The sequence below is a fragment of the Scyliorhinus canicula genome, chromosome 3 (assembly GCF_902713615.1).
Source record: "Scyliorhinus canicula chromosome 3, sScyCan1.1, whole genome shotgun sequence".
NCBI lineage: Eukaryota > Metazoa > Chordata > Chondrichthyes > Carcharhiniformes > Scyliorhinidae > Scyliorhinus > Scyliorhinus canicula.
Window position 1 is genome coordinate 134,154,143 of NC_052148.1, and position 15,355 is coordinate 134,169,497.

At 45.5% G+C, this 15,355-nt stretch overlaps 1 protein-coding gene across 5 annotated transcripts in view; it reads left to right on the forward strand.

Annotated features, from left to right (window-relative positions):
• The window catches only part of pds5a (PDS5 cohesin associated factor A), a 304,278-nt gene that overhangs the window by 110,171 nt on the left and 178,752 nt on the right, over positions 1-15,355 (forward strand). For all 5 annotated transcript variants that reach the window (XM_038791382.1, XM_038791383.1, XM_038791380.1 and 2 more), the window contains one exon: positions 9,070-9,185. In XM_038791382.1, the coding sequence (XP_038647310.1) occupies positions 9,070-9,185 (116 nt within the window). The remainder of the gene's footprint in view (positions 1-9,069; positions 9,186-15,355) is intronic.

The window sequence follows — 15,355 nt, forward strand, 5'->3', positions numbered from 1 at the left end:
CAGTGAAGGGCAGCATTGCAATCCAAAGTCACTATGTTGTATGTCATCAAACAAGTTAACAGCCAATGACATTGAAGAATTCTGACAGGAAGCAAACCAGGATGTAAAAAGCTCCGACTAGCCGTCACTCTTTAATTATTTTAGAAATAATTAGATAAAGATTGGGACATATAATGTAGAAGCTGGAGTGTCATATTTTTAAAATCTAGATTCCCCAATTTTTTTCTCTCCAATTAATAGGCAATTTAGTGTTACCAATCCACTTTGCCTGCACATCTTTGGGTTGTGGGGGTGAAACCCACGGAGACACGGGGAGAATGTGCAAACTCCACAGAGGCAGTGACCCAGGGCCGGAATTGAGCCCAGGTCCTCAGCACTGTAGACAGCAGTGTTAACCACTGTGCCACCATGCTGCCCAGAAGCTGAAGTATCAAAAACTTGATGACAATTATTTCAAAGACCTACGGTAATTTTTTTTATCATAATGGAGAAATTTAACATTTTTAAATAAAATTATTTTTTCAGGGCTTGAGAAGCTGTCCAGTAATTTACCAATTTTGTATGCCATTTAAAAGCTCAGTTGCACCTCTTGCAACAAAGCTGAACTTTGAAGGACTCAGGAGAATAATTAGGCCATTTGGCCCTTTAGAGCCAGCATCATCATTCAATAAGAACATGGGTGAACTGGGTGTCACCATCAACTCCAGCCTCCTCCACTTTCTGGGAAAGGGAATTCCACGTACTAATGACCCTCGAGAGAAATAATTTCTCCTGATCCCCGTTTTGAAACAGAGACCTGTTATTCTTAAACTGTGCGGATGTTCATGTCATTTCATGTAATTTTTAATGTTTTATCTGCGAGAACTTCAACAACACAACCTTTGGAAGAGGAGAGAATCGGTGGGAGCACCTTCTGGATTTCTGCTTTTAATTGCTTTTGTGTCGATGTCAAAGTTGCTGTCAGTTTCAGAGAGTAAAGATAGCGAATGTTGGCAGTTTGGCTGTCATTAGAATTGCAAAATTGCAGCCATTATGTGGGCGTGAGAATTTTCCATGGTCCTATCTCTTCAATCAGAGATATCTATCTTGCCCAGATGGTTGATTTGTCACAAGTTAAGTTACTTGATTCGTCTTTTGAAATGCTTTGTCTGAAGGTCTTATTATCTCTATTGTCTCAGCTAATACTTGTACGGTTAGAGTTAATGTATCCAGTGCATTTGGCTGTGGGCAGCAACCATATTTCATGCAATTTACTATGATTTTGGTTTGTGCTTGAGCTATGTTCTATAAACCAATATTTTTTAACAAAATAATTTTTATTCAAATTTTCACATTTTCACAAAAAAGAAAACAGTAACAGAAAATTCTAAGAACAACCCCCCCCCCCCCCCCCGGGTTGCTGCTGCTGCTGACCTTTTGATTTTACCGTTCTGCCAGAAGATCTAGGAATGGTTGCCATCTCCTGAAAAACCCAAGCACTTACCCCCTTAGGGAAAATTTCATCCTCCAATTTAATAAACCCCGCCATGTCGTTGATCCAGGCTTCCACGCTTGGGGGCCTCGCATCCTTCCACTGAACACTAAGAATCCTCCGCCGGGCTACTAGGGACGCAAAGGCCAGAACGCCGGCCTCTTTTGCCTCCTGCACTCCCGGCTCCACTGCAACCCCAAATATTGAGAGTCCCCAGCCTGGATTGACCCTGGATCCTACCACCCTTGATACCGTCCTTGCTACACCCTTCCAAAATTCCCCCAGCGCTGGGCATGCCCAGAACATGTGGACATGGTTTGCTGGGCCCCCAGAGCACCTAATACACCTGTCCTCGCTCCCAAAAAACCAGCTCATCCTTGTCCCGGTTACGTGAGCCCTATGCAGCACCTTAAGCTGTATGAGGCTAAGCCTCGCACAAGAAGAGGAGGAGTTCACCCTTTCCAGGGCATCCGCCCATGTCCCCTCCTCAATCTCCTCACCCAGCTCCTCCTCCCATTTACCTTTCAGCTCCTCCACCGAGGCCTCGTCTACCTCCTGCATCACCTGGTACGCTTCCGAGATCCTCCCCTCTCCAACCCACAACCCCGAGAGAACCCTGTCCTGAACCCCACGCGGCGGCAGCAGAGGGAACCCTGCCGCCTGACAAACGCCCTTACTTGCATGTACCTAAAGGTGTTCCCTGGGTGCAGCCCAAACTTCCCTTTTAGCTCAGCCAGGCTTGCGAACTTCCCGTCTATGAACAGGTCCCCCAGCCTCCTGACACCTGCCCTGTGCCAACTCAGGAACCCGCCATCAATTCTCCCCGGAACAAACCGGTGGTTCCCCCGTATCGGGGACCCCATCGAGGCTCCCACCACCCCCTGTGCCGCCTCCATTGCCCCCAAATCTTGAGGGTAGCTGCCACCACCGGGTTCATGGTATACCTCGTTGGAGGGAGTGGCAGCGGCCCCCCCCCCCCCAATCCCTGCCCCGCTCCAAGAACACCCGTCTCACCCTTGGAGTCCCGTGGGCCCACACAAGCCCCGTAATGCTCCTGTTAACCAGCCTAAAAAAGGCCTTCGGGATAAGGATGGGGAGGCACTGGAACAGGAACAGAAACCTCGGGAACACCGTCACCATGACTGACTGCACCCTACCCGCCAGAGACAGTGGCAGTATGCCCCACCTCTTAAACTCCTCTTCCATTTGCTCCACCAGCCTTGTGAGGTTAAGCTTGTGCAAGGCCACCCAGCTCCTGGCCACCTGAACCCCCAAGTACCTGAAGCTCCTCTCCGCCCTTTTCAGCGGGAGCCTCCCAATCCCCCCCTCCTGGTCCTCCAGGTGTACCACAAACAACTCGCTTTTCCCAAAGTTAAGCTTATACCCTGAGAAATCCCCAAATTCCCGGAGAATACCCATCACCACCGGCATTCCCTCCACCGGGTCCGCCACATACAACAAAAGGTCGTCCGCGTAGAGCGACACTCGGTGCTCCTCCCCACCCCGGACCAACTCCCTCCAATCTCCCAACTCCCTCAGCGCCATAGCCAGGGGTTCAATTGCCAGCGCAAAAAGCAGGGGGGACAGGGGACACCCCTGCCTCGTCCCTCGATATAATAGAAAATACTCCGACCTCCTCTTATTCGTGGCCACACTCGCCATCGGGGCCTCATACAGCAGCCTCACCCAACTGACAAACCCCTCCCCAAACCCGAACCATTCCAGCACCTCCCACAAGTACCCCACTCGACTCTATCAAAGGCCTTCTCCGCATCTAGCGCCACCACTATCTCTGCCTCCCCTTCTACCGCCGGCATCATTATAACGTTCAAGAGCCTCCGTATATTAGTGTTCAATATAAACCAATATTTAAGGGACGACCATTTACCTGAAGAGTGGGGAGAGTATGCCACGCATTTGTCTACACTGAGTTAACCATTCCGTATTGTTTCTTTCATAATGTGTCACTGCGCAGACACCTGGAAGGGGTAGGAGATTGAGACGCAAAAGCTATCTTTGATATCTTTCATGCTATCTACGTCCCTGCAACCCACCCATTGCACTCCTTCTGCATCCTGACTCTTCAGCCATTTCTCACACTTTATGCACACTTTAAGCCATTTTTACGCTTCTAGGCACGCTGCTTCACTCATAACACAGAATTTCTGCCGTGGTACTTTTGTTGTAGAAACATAGAAAACAGGAGCAGGCGTATGCCATTCAGCCCTTCAACCTGCTCTGTCATTCATTGTAATAATCCAACTCAATAACCTGTTCCCACATTCTCCCCATATCCTTTGATCCCTTTGGCCCAAGACTATATCTAACTCCTTGAAAACATACAATGATTTGGTCTCAACTGCTTTCTGTGGTAGCGAATTCCACAGGCTCACCACTCTGCTTGAAGAAATTTCTCCTCGGCACCTTCCTAAATAGTTTACCCCAATACTTTGATTGTGACCCCTGGTTTTGGACTCCCCCGCCATCGGGAGCATCTTAACTGCTTCTTTCCTGTCTAGTCCTGTTAGAATTTTATAGGTTTCTGTGAGATGCCCCCTCATTCTTCTAAACTCCAGTGAATATCATCCTAACCAACTCGATTTCTCCTCGTACATCAGTCTCGCCATCACAGGGATCAGTCTGGTAAACCTTTGCTGCGCTTCCCCCCCATAGCAAGAGCATCCTTCTTCAGATAAGGAGACCAAAACTGCACACTATTCCAGGTGTGGTCACACCAAAGTCCTGTATATCTGTAGCAAGACATTGCTGCTCCTGTGCTGTAATGTTCCTGCTATGAAGGCCAACATATCATTTGCTTTTGTTGCGCCTGCTGCAACTGCACGGTTACCTTCAACTAGTGTACAAGGCACCCACCCAAGTCTCTTTGCACATTGACTCTCTCAATCTATAGCCATTCAAATAATCATCTGCCTTCCTGTTTTGGCTATCAAAGTGGATAACCTCACATTTATATATACATCGTACTGCATCTGCCATGCATTTGCCCACAAATGTCAAAGGCATTTGTTGCACTATTGGTGAGTTTTGTACAGATTTCCATGTGCAATCAAAAATCTTATGTTGTCAAGAAGTAACTTGTAGTTTTCCCAGATTGTCTTTTGTGAAAGCCCCAAAAGGTTCAGAAAACAAAGTTCTCAGAAAACAAAAGTTTTATAATTAAAAACTAATCACTTCAAAATGGGCTTAAATTACTTGGATTAAACAAACAAAAACCCCTTCAACTAAAAGTATGTTCTTGTAATTTACGTAGGTACTTAAGCATAACTGTTATTTTAGTCAATATTGAAAAGAGGAAAGGAGTTGGTAATATTTTAACAAGACTGGTTAAGGAAGAAGCTTGGCAATCATGAGCCCACTTTTTTCAATTAAAGAAAAATCTCCAATTCGCACAACACAAAAACCACACTAAATCAGTTCAGAAACCTTTCTGGATAATGGAAACTACTGCAAGATTCACATGCTCCAATATAATTGAAAACTTTCCAGTTGTTCTGGGGACAAAATATACAATTGAAGTCCAGGTTTTTGTGTGGGCTGAGACTATGAATGAAACATTTTAAGGAAGGAATTGTAAAACAAAACACAATTCAATGGGCAAATTTAATCATGTTATTGTGAAATGCGTATTTTTTTTTTTTGTTGAATTTATAAATTTGCTTGAAACCTTAGTTTGCACATGAGAAATGTTGGCTCCCGAGGGGGAAAGAAAAGCTGTTGTTTCCTAATGCATTTGAGTGATTATATTGGTTCACATTTTAGTACCGTGGCAAATTTCAAATAGTTTATCAGCAAATCTGCAGAGGCACTGCTCATATAAATCAGACTGTTAGTAAGGACGTAGATATTACACAGTGTCATTCTTAAAGCTACAAAGCCTGTATGACAGAAAGTAGATACATGGATACGTTCAGATGCAAGTCATTTTAAGAGGCTGCAGATATGCTGGCTAAAAAATATTGTGTTGTTGTTGGACATTACTTCATTTTCTGAAATGCGACGTATGTTTTCTGTGACAGCAAATGCAATCTATATTTATAGTTTTTAGTTATGATCAAGATGAAGATACAATGCTCTATTATTTTTTAAAAAAAATAATTTTTATTGAAATTGTTTGAAAAATATATATCAACAAAACAATACAATAATAACAATAATAATAATAAACACCCCCCCGGCACCCGTAACAAGGCATATAACAAACCCCCCCCCCACCCCACCCCACCCCAATAAACAACAGAATAAATTAACAATAAGCAAATTAACTTAAACACTATCCCCCTTAAACCCCCTCCCCCCGGGTTGCTGCTGCTGCTGACCTAGTACCTTATCGTTGAGCCAGAAAGTCGAGGAAAAGTTGCCACCTCCTAAAGAACCCTTGCATCGACCCCCTCAGGGCGAACTTGACCCTTTCCAACTTAATGAATCCCACCATGTCATTAATCCAGGTCTCCACACTCGGAGGTCTCGCATCTTTCCGCTGCAGCAAGATCCTCTGCCGGGCTACTAGGGACGCAAAGGCCAAGACATCGGCCTCTTTCGCCTCCTGCACTCCCGGCTCCACCCCAACCCCAAATATCGCGAGTCCCCAACCTGACTTGACCCTGGATCCCACCACCCTCGACACCGTCCCCGCCACCCCCTTCCAGAACTCCTCTAGTGCCGGGCATGCCCAGAACATATGGGCATGGTTCGCTGGACTCCCCGAACACCTGACGCACCTGTCTTCGCCCCCAAAGAACCTACTCATCCTAGATCCGGACATGTGGGCCGAGTTCAGCACCTTAAACTGGATGAGACTAAGCCTCGCACATGAAGAGGAGGAGTTCACCCTCTCCAGGGCGTCCACCCATGTCCCCTCCTCAATCTGCTCCCCCAGCTCCACCTCCCACTTAGTCTTCAGCTCCTCTACTGACGCCTCCCCCACCTCCTGCATTACCTGGTAGATGTCAGATACCTTCCCATCCCCGACCCACACCCCCGAAAGCACCCTATCCCTTACCCCCGCGGGGGCAACAAACGGAACCCCTCCACCTGTCGCCTAGCAAACGCCTTCACCTGAAGGTTTGACGGACTGTACATATTCCCCGGGGGGAGCTCAAACTTCTCCTCCAGTTCACCAAGGCTCGCGAACCTCCCGTCGATAAACAGGTCTCACAACTTCCTAATAACTGCCCTGTACCACCCCAGGAACCCGCCATCCATGTTCCCTGGGACAAACCGGTGGTTCCCCCGCAGCGGGGCCTCCACCAAGCCCCCCGCTTCCCCCCGTGTCGCCTCCACTGGAGTACGCCCTCCCTTCCAGGGGGGCGTACACATTAACCAACACCACCTTCTCCCCCTGCAGCTTACCGCTCACCATCACTTATCTGCCGCCACTATCAGCCACAACCTCAGACGCTGCAAACGGCACCCTCTTCCCCACCAGGATCGCCACCCCCCGGTTCTGCGAGTCGAGCCCTGAGTGGAAAACCTGCCCCACCCACCCCTTCCTCAGACGGACCTGGTCCGCCACCTTCAGGTGGGTCTCCTGGAGCACGGCCATGTCCGCCTTCAGATGCGAAAACACCCGGGCCCGCTTAACGGGCCCATTCAACCCCCTCACGTTCCACGTAATCAGCCGGATCAGGGGGCACCCCTCCCCCGTCGACTAGCCATAACCCATCGACTACTCGCCCCTGGCCATCACCCATTCGGCCCGTTTCCCATGGCGATAGAACCCTCCCCCCCCCCCCCCCCCCCCTCCCCCGAACTCCTCTCTGGCCAATCCAGCATCAACCCAGTATTCACACACCCCCCCCCCCCCCCCAAGGCTAGGACCCCTCCTAGCCGCGACTCCCCCTCCACTGTACTCCCGTGAGCCAGCTGACTTCTGCTGACCCCGGCAGCTCCCGCTCCATAACTCCGACCCCTCCTGATATGAGGTCCCCCCTCCTCCCCTACATCAGCTCCTGGGCACCGCTTCAGCGCGGGAAACCCGGTCTAATAACCTCGCCACCAGCTCCACCCCCTTGTCCCGCAGCGCGGGAAACCAGAGAAAAGCCCGCGCTTTCACACTGCCCCACCCCACCAATGCAGCTCCGAAACCGCAGTCCCAACCCAACCACCAACTCCATACAAACAAAGACACAGATCAACCGCAAACCCCAGTACCCCCCTTAGAACACGAAACCATAACCCACATCGTCCGAAAGCGAGAGAAAAAACAAAAACAAACAGAATAACCCGCTACAGCATAAACAATGATACATGAATAGAATAGAAAAACTCCCACAGCCCCCAATCTCTAGTTCAAGTCCAGCTTTTCAGCCTGCACAAAGGCCCACTCTTCCTCCGGGGACTCAAAAGTAGTGATGCCGGTCCTTGTAGGTGACCCACAGGCGCGCATGCGGCAACATGCCGAACTTCACCTGCTTTTCATGGAGCACCGCCTTCGTCCGGTTAAACACGGCTCTCCGCTTGGCCACCTCCGCACTGCAGTCCTGGTAGATACGCACTACCGAGTTCTCCCACTTACTGCTCCTCACCTTCTTGGCCCATCGGAGAACACACTCCCGGTCGCTGAACTGATGGAACCGCACCAGCACTGCCCGCGGGGGTTCATTCGCCTTAGGCCGCCTGGCCAGCACTTTATGGGCCCCCTCCAGCTCCAGGGGCAGATGGAAGGATCCTGCCCCCACCAGCGAGTTCAACATCACGGCCACATAGGCCGGCAGGTCCGACCCCTCCAGCCCCTCCTCGAGACCCAGGATCCGCAGATTCTTCCTCCGTGACCGAAGCTCCATCTCCTCAAACCGATCTTGCCACTTTTTATGAACCGCCTCGTGTATCTCCACCTTCCCCACGAGGGCCGAAACCTCCTCCTCGCGCTCAGAGGCCTGCTGCTGCAACTCGAGTATCGCTGCACCCTGGGTTGTCTGGGTCTCCAGCAGCTTAGTCGTCGTCACCTTCAGGGATTCCAACAACTCCCCTTCCAGCTCCGTGAAATAGCGCAGAAGGGCCGCCTGCTGCTCCTCAGCCCAGTGCCTCCACTCCTCAGGGGCTCCACCGGCCGCCATTTTGTCCACCTTCCCCCGCTTTTCCAGGGGAGCTGCTGCCGTTTTTCTCCTCGCCCCACTTCGAGTCCGAACCATAAATCCTGGGGGGTTTTGCTCCAGACCCCTTTATCCACCGGGAATCGTCGAATCTATTGTGAGATGGCCACTAATGTGAAAATACCGTACTCTTGTGTGATAAGATGGTATTGAGTATTTTTAAACACGCCACCTCATGGATGAGTGTGTTGTAGTCTGTGAATTTGGTGCACTTCTACAGATTAAAAATCTGAGTACACCCCAGCCATGAGAACAATAACATCTCAATGACCTTCTGTTACCACTTATATCTGTCTCTAAAAGTATTAATTGGTTCAGAGGTAGCTTAGTGCATAATGAAATTGAACACTGTTCATTTTTTAAATCTTAGCCACAGTTTAGATTTTTTCCATCTTTAACCATTCATTGTGGATGGAGCTTTATAGGTTTGACTTCAGAAAAATGGTCATCCTTGTGTATTGCACTCATGACAGTTTGTTTCCCCAGAGCAATGATGGAGAAGAGCGACTGGCTGTTGTTCGACTCTTGGCTAAGCTCTTTGGTGCAAAGGATTCAGAACTAGCAACACAAAATCGTCCTCTGTGGCAGTGTTTCTTGGGACGGTAAGAGACTTTTTGTTGGTTCATGAGTCAAATGTGGTATTTGTTCTTTTGCATGATTTGCTTGTGTTGGAAGCCCAAGCTGCTTTTGGGAGCTTGCTGCGCACAAATTTGCTGCTTTTGTGTATTCCACCATTGATGATACTTCAAAACACTTTGTTGACTGGAAAAGATTTAGTTGGGTTAAGTGCTATATAAATGTCTTTTTGTCGTTCAACTCCGCTCTGGTTAAATTGTACAGGCACTATTGAAAACTCCTTTTTAAAAAGTGGTGAAAAATTATTCAATCTGAGTCTACAGGGAGACCAGCACCATCATACCTTATCCAAATGATAATTCGATGGTGGTATTAAATGAAGGCCAGATGCTTACCACGATCTTATTGACTGGAGGAACAAGCTCAGGGATTCAGTAGCCTAGTCCTGCACCCAATTAGTGTCTCGTAACTCTCACATCCCCAAAGCCAAGAATTGGAATCTTCCCTTACCAAATATCCACCTGCATGCTTCGATGCTCATCAACACAAATTAGTCAATAACAATTAATGAATGAGCAGGCTCCCCAGGTTTTATTCATGGTTTGCACCTAAAAAAGCGATGGTGAGGTCATTATACGGCCTGTGTTGTCTTACTGTGGGATTGATTACCTTAGCTGTGTGTTAACTACACAACCTGCAACATAAGAACTGTAAAATCCATGAAATATTGCTCAAATTAATGTATAAAGTGCTTTTGGAATCTGCACAAAAAGGGAAGATACTGGAAATCTGAAACCGAAAATGCTGGAAGCATTACACAAACTAGTTAGCAGTTGTGGAAAGAGAAAAGAAGTTAGTATTTCACGTGTGGATCTTTGTCAAAAATGGAATGTAAAAAAAGTGTAGCCGTGACCGTTGAAATGCATAACTAAAAATCAGGCAATAGCTAAATGGCGGAATTGATATTGTCATGAAAGAGTCCCTTTAAGAAATGTGTGTTTCTCAAATGGCAGCAGTGATGTCAGTGTGGGTGGAGCTCGGCTGTCTTTCACTTTCGTTTTGAGCTGAAAAGTTGCTTTGTGGCTCCATTTAGTTTTGTTTTAGATTTGGTGAAACTACAGTCACAGCAAGATGTGTACGAATCTCTGCAAGCTAAGGAATGTTCATTTGGTGATTTCAAAGTGGTAACTGCTCTCAGTAGAGAATTTAAACCTGCTGTCCTTGTGTAAAAAGGGTTTTTGTCTTATGGATGTCTTATAGAGTACTGCATTCTTTTTTGGGGGGGGGGCGGTATTTGAATTGATGGTTGCTGAGATGTTCACGGTATGTTTACAAAATGTTAACTGGGTTCATAGAATAAACATGTTTTTTTGTTTAAAAATACTCTTGGTTCTCTGTTGCATCACACCTGGAAAGTGGGCCCTTGTGATCCCCATAACCAAAATCTATTTCAAGTTGTGGGTCAGGTGAACTACATGATGCACTTTGGGGTTCTCTAAACACTGGACCATAACAAATTGGGGGGCTCGTCCGGGATAAAACTGTATCTATTGGGTGGCTTAGTGAACTTAAAGACAGTGAGGGGTGAGCATATTTGTGGTTGCTTTTCAGGTGTGGTATTTCAAATTAAGTAGGGAGTGTGTTGTGGATAATGGCTCTTTCAGAGGCTTGGAAGTTTTTGGGGATCGATAAGGTCACACACAGTAACTTACGAACAGAGACTAACAAAACGCTTTTAGATTTGGCAGAAACATTGCAGTTAACATTATCTGACAGCATGCGAAAAGAGGTACTTACTGCGGTAGCTGAGCATTTAAAATTGCCTGAGATACTGTCTGACTCATTGAAAATGGCAAAGAATCAATTGCAGATTAAGCAACTTGAACATGAAAAAAAATTAAAGCAGCTTGAATACGATAGAGCGCAAAAAGAAAAAGAGAGAGAAAGAGATAGAGAGGAAAAAGAAAAGGAGAGAGAAGAAAGGAGAAAAGAATGGCCCTAGCAAAACAAAAATAAAGAGAAAGGGAGATACAGATCAGGGAAATAGAAAAAGAGAGAAAATGTGAACTTCAGAAAATGGCCATGAAACATGAGTCAATTAAAATTGGCGGATGTAAAGGGAAATGTACAGTTGGAGGAGAGTGATGAGGATAAAGAGAAAGAGCTTTGTAGTTGAAGGCTTGCTGGGGATCTATTTAAGTATGTCCATGCACTGCCAATGTTTGATGAAAAGGAGGCAGAAGCCTTTTTCATTTCAATTGAGAAGGCGGCTAAATAAATGAAATGGCCACAGGACATGTGGGTGTTACTGATTCAAATAAAGTTGGTAGTTAGAGCTAGTGAAGTGTATGCATCACTATCAGAGGAGGTATCTAAGACATATGAGGAGGTGAAAAATCCATCTGAGGTGTACATGAACTAGTGCCTGAAGCCAACAGAGAAAAGGTTTAGAAATTTAAGGAAAGAACCTGGTCAAACATACATGGAGTTTGAAAGGATCAAACAGAGTAATTTTGATAGGTGGATAAGGGCTTTGAAAATAGACCAAACGTATGAAGCTCTCGGAGAAATTATACTTTTGGAGGAGTTTTAAAATGGTGTAGTGACAAACTCATGTGGAAGAGCAGAGGGCTAAAACGACGAGATTAGCAGCAGAAATGGCAGATGATTATGAATTAGTTCATAAATCAAAGTTTAGTTTCCAACATTAGTTTCAGCCTGTGAGGGATAGAAACTGGGGACATGAGAAATACTCAAGTGGTAAAGGTGATCTGATGGAAGTCAAGAAGGAGAGTGTACCTCAGATTAAAAAGGAAATCCAGGAGGGTGGAAGAGACATGAAAAGTTTAATATGTTTTCACTCTAATAAACTAGGCCATGTAAAGTCACAGAAGAAAAGCACTGGGAAGGCTGATATGGTAAAACAGGACAGTGGGGTTTGTTAAAGTGGTAAAGGAAAGTCCAAGTGAATGAAAGAGGTGCAAAAGATCGTACAGCCTGATGAAAAGGTGATTGATAGGACGGTGCCAGATCTCTTTAAAGAATTTACTTGTGTGGGTAAAGTTTACTCGTGTATCAGGAGGAGCAGGTAAAGAGTCACAGTTTTAAGAGATACGGGAGCTAGTCAATCTTTGATGGTAAGAGATGAGGGGTTATGTAGTTTGGGAGGAATGTTGCCAAAAAAGGTGATAATACGTGGAATATATGGGCGAGAGGGGTCGTGTTCCATTATATAAGGTAAGGTTGGAAAGTCCAGTGAAGAGTGGTAAAGTGGTAGTAGGAGTAATAGAGAAACTATCTTGTCCAGGAATACAGTTTATCTTGGGTAATAATATAGCTGGATCGCAGGTGGGAGTGATGTCTACTGTGGTTGATAAGCCAGTGGAAAATCAGACAGCTGAAGTGTTGAAGGATGAATATCCTGGGATTTTTCCGGATTATGTAGTAACCACGTCGCAAAGTCACAGGTTAAGACAAGAGGAGAAATCAGAGAGTGAAGATGAAGTTGAAGTGCAATTATCAGATACAATTTTTGATCAGATGGTTGGAAAAGAACAAGAACAGGTGGAGGATGAGACGGATATTTTTAGTTCAGGAAAATTGGTGGAATTGCAACAGAAAGATGTAGAAATAAAACAGATGTATCAGAAAACATACATGGAAGAGGAATCTGAGTGTACACCAGAGTGCTATTACTGTCAAAGTGATGTCTTGATGAGAAAATGGAGACCGTGACGTATGCAGGTGGATGAAAAGTGGGCAATCGTTCATCAAGCGGTATTGCCGGTAGGGTATAGAAAGGAGTTGTTGCGAGTAGCTCATGATGTACCACTGGGAGGCCATTTGAGAGTAAGGAAAACTCTAGCAAAAATCCAAAAACATTTTTATTGGCCTGGACTGAAAAAAGATGTAGTTAAATTTTGTTGATCATGTCACACATGTCAAGTGACAGGGAAACCTCAAGCAGTGATAAAACCAGTGCCCTTAATACCCATTCCAGCATTTTAGGAACTTTTTTAACAAGGGTCCTAATTGATTGCGTAGGTCCGCTTCTAAAAACGAAAAGTGGGAATCAATATCTTTTGACTATAATGGATGTGTCTACTAGGTTTACAGAGGCCATTCCAGGACACACTATTACAGCTAAAAAGATTGTGGTGGAGTTACTTTAATTCCTTACTAGATATGCACTATCCACAGAAATACAATTGGATCAAGGACAAAATTTTATCTCAGAAGTTATTCAAAGAAGTCATGGATAGCTTAGGAATAAAACACTTTCGATCAACTGCGTACCTTCCAGAATCGCAGGGAGTGTTAGAAAGGTGGCATCAGACATTAAAGACAATGTTGAGGGCTTATTTTAGATCCAGAGGATTGGGATAAAAGAATTCCATTTGTACTGTTTGCAATTTGGGATGCACCTAATGAGTCAACCAAATTCAGTACTTTTGAACTAATTTTTGGTCATGAGGTATGGGGACCATTTAAATTGATCAAGGAAAAATTGGTGAGTGAGAAATCGGAAATTCCATTATTGGATTACCTGTCAAATTTTAGGGAACGATTAAATAGAGCAGGTGAATTGGCTTGACAGCACGTGATGAAACGGATAGCCGAAATCCAAAGTTCGTAGTTTTGTTCATGGAGCTAAAGTTTTAGTATTGTTGCTGGTCGTAGGTAAAACTTTAAAAGCAAGATTTTGTGGACAGTATCAGATTGAAAGGAAATTAAATGAGGTGAATTATGCAGTATGAATGCCGGATAGAAGGAAAACTCACCGAGTGTGTCATGTGAATATGCTTCAAAGGTACTTTGAAAGGGAAGGAGAGCAAACGGAGGAAGTTTTAATGATTCTAACTCAAAGTGACGAACCAAATCCAGAGGACTGTGAATTTGACATACCTCAAATTGAATTGGAAAACGAGGATGTTCTTAAAATTTGGGATAAATTGTTGAGTTACTTTCCAGAGGAAAAACGAACTGACCTGAAAGAGTTATTAATATCGCATGGGCAAGTTTGTGGAGATAAATTGAGAAGTACTAAAATGGCTACACATGATGTAGATGTGGGAAATGCTGTTCCAATTAAACAACATCCATATAGACTTAACCCTTTAAAATTGGCACAGGTTAACAAAGAGATTGAAAATATGCTTAAAAATGGCATAATTGAAGTGGGTTGCAGCCAATGGAGCTCACCCATAGTGATGGTACCAAAACCGGACGGCACCCAACGGTTGTGTGTGGACTATAGAAAGGTTAATGCAGTTACAAGAACGGACTCTTATCCTATCCCACACTTGGAGGATTGCATTGAGAAGGTGGGACAATCCGCTTTCATTTCAAACTGGATTTACTTAAAGGTTACTGGCAGGTACGATTATCCGAAAGGGGCAGGGGATTTCAGCTTTTGTGACTCCAGATGGTATGTACCAATTCAAGGGTATGCCATTTGGCATTAAAAAGACCACAGTCACATTTCAACAGTTAACTAACAAAGTTGTTTCCGGATTACCCAATTGTGCGGTATTCATCGACGATCTGGTAATTTTTAGCCAGACATGGAAAGAATAGTTGAAGCAACCGATGGAGTTATTTGTTCGACTTCAGGAGACGGGTTTGGTGGTAAACCTAGCCAAAAGTGAATTTGTAAAAGCCCACGTCACATCCTTGGCCATACATTCCACGGTCGAATGGTCCCACGGGATGTGAAAACAAAAGTTATTGGGGAGTTTCCAATACCCTCGCCACATTGGTATGAGTGGATTTTACCGGAAATGTCTGCCAAACTTTAGCAGTGTGGCTGCTCCCTCCACCGGCGGACTTGCTCAAGAAGCGTAGCAAATATAAGTGGACAGCGGAGTATCAACAGGCATTTGACGGTCTGACGGCTGTGTTAACCACTGCTCCTGTGTTAGCCAGCCCAAATTACACAAAACCATTCAAAGTGGCGGTTGATGCGAGTGATGTGGGCGTCGGTGCAGTGCTTCCACAAGACGACGACAAAGGGCTAGAGCGGCCTATTGATTATTTTTCAAAGAAATTGAATTCTCACCAGAGGAAGTATTCAACGATTGAGAAGGAGACTTTGAGTTTGGTGCTGGCTTTGCAATATTTTCAAATTTATGCGACCAGCAATCACACTGACACAATGATATATACTGATCATAATCCATTGACGTTTTTGGAGCGA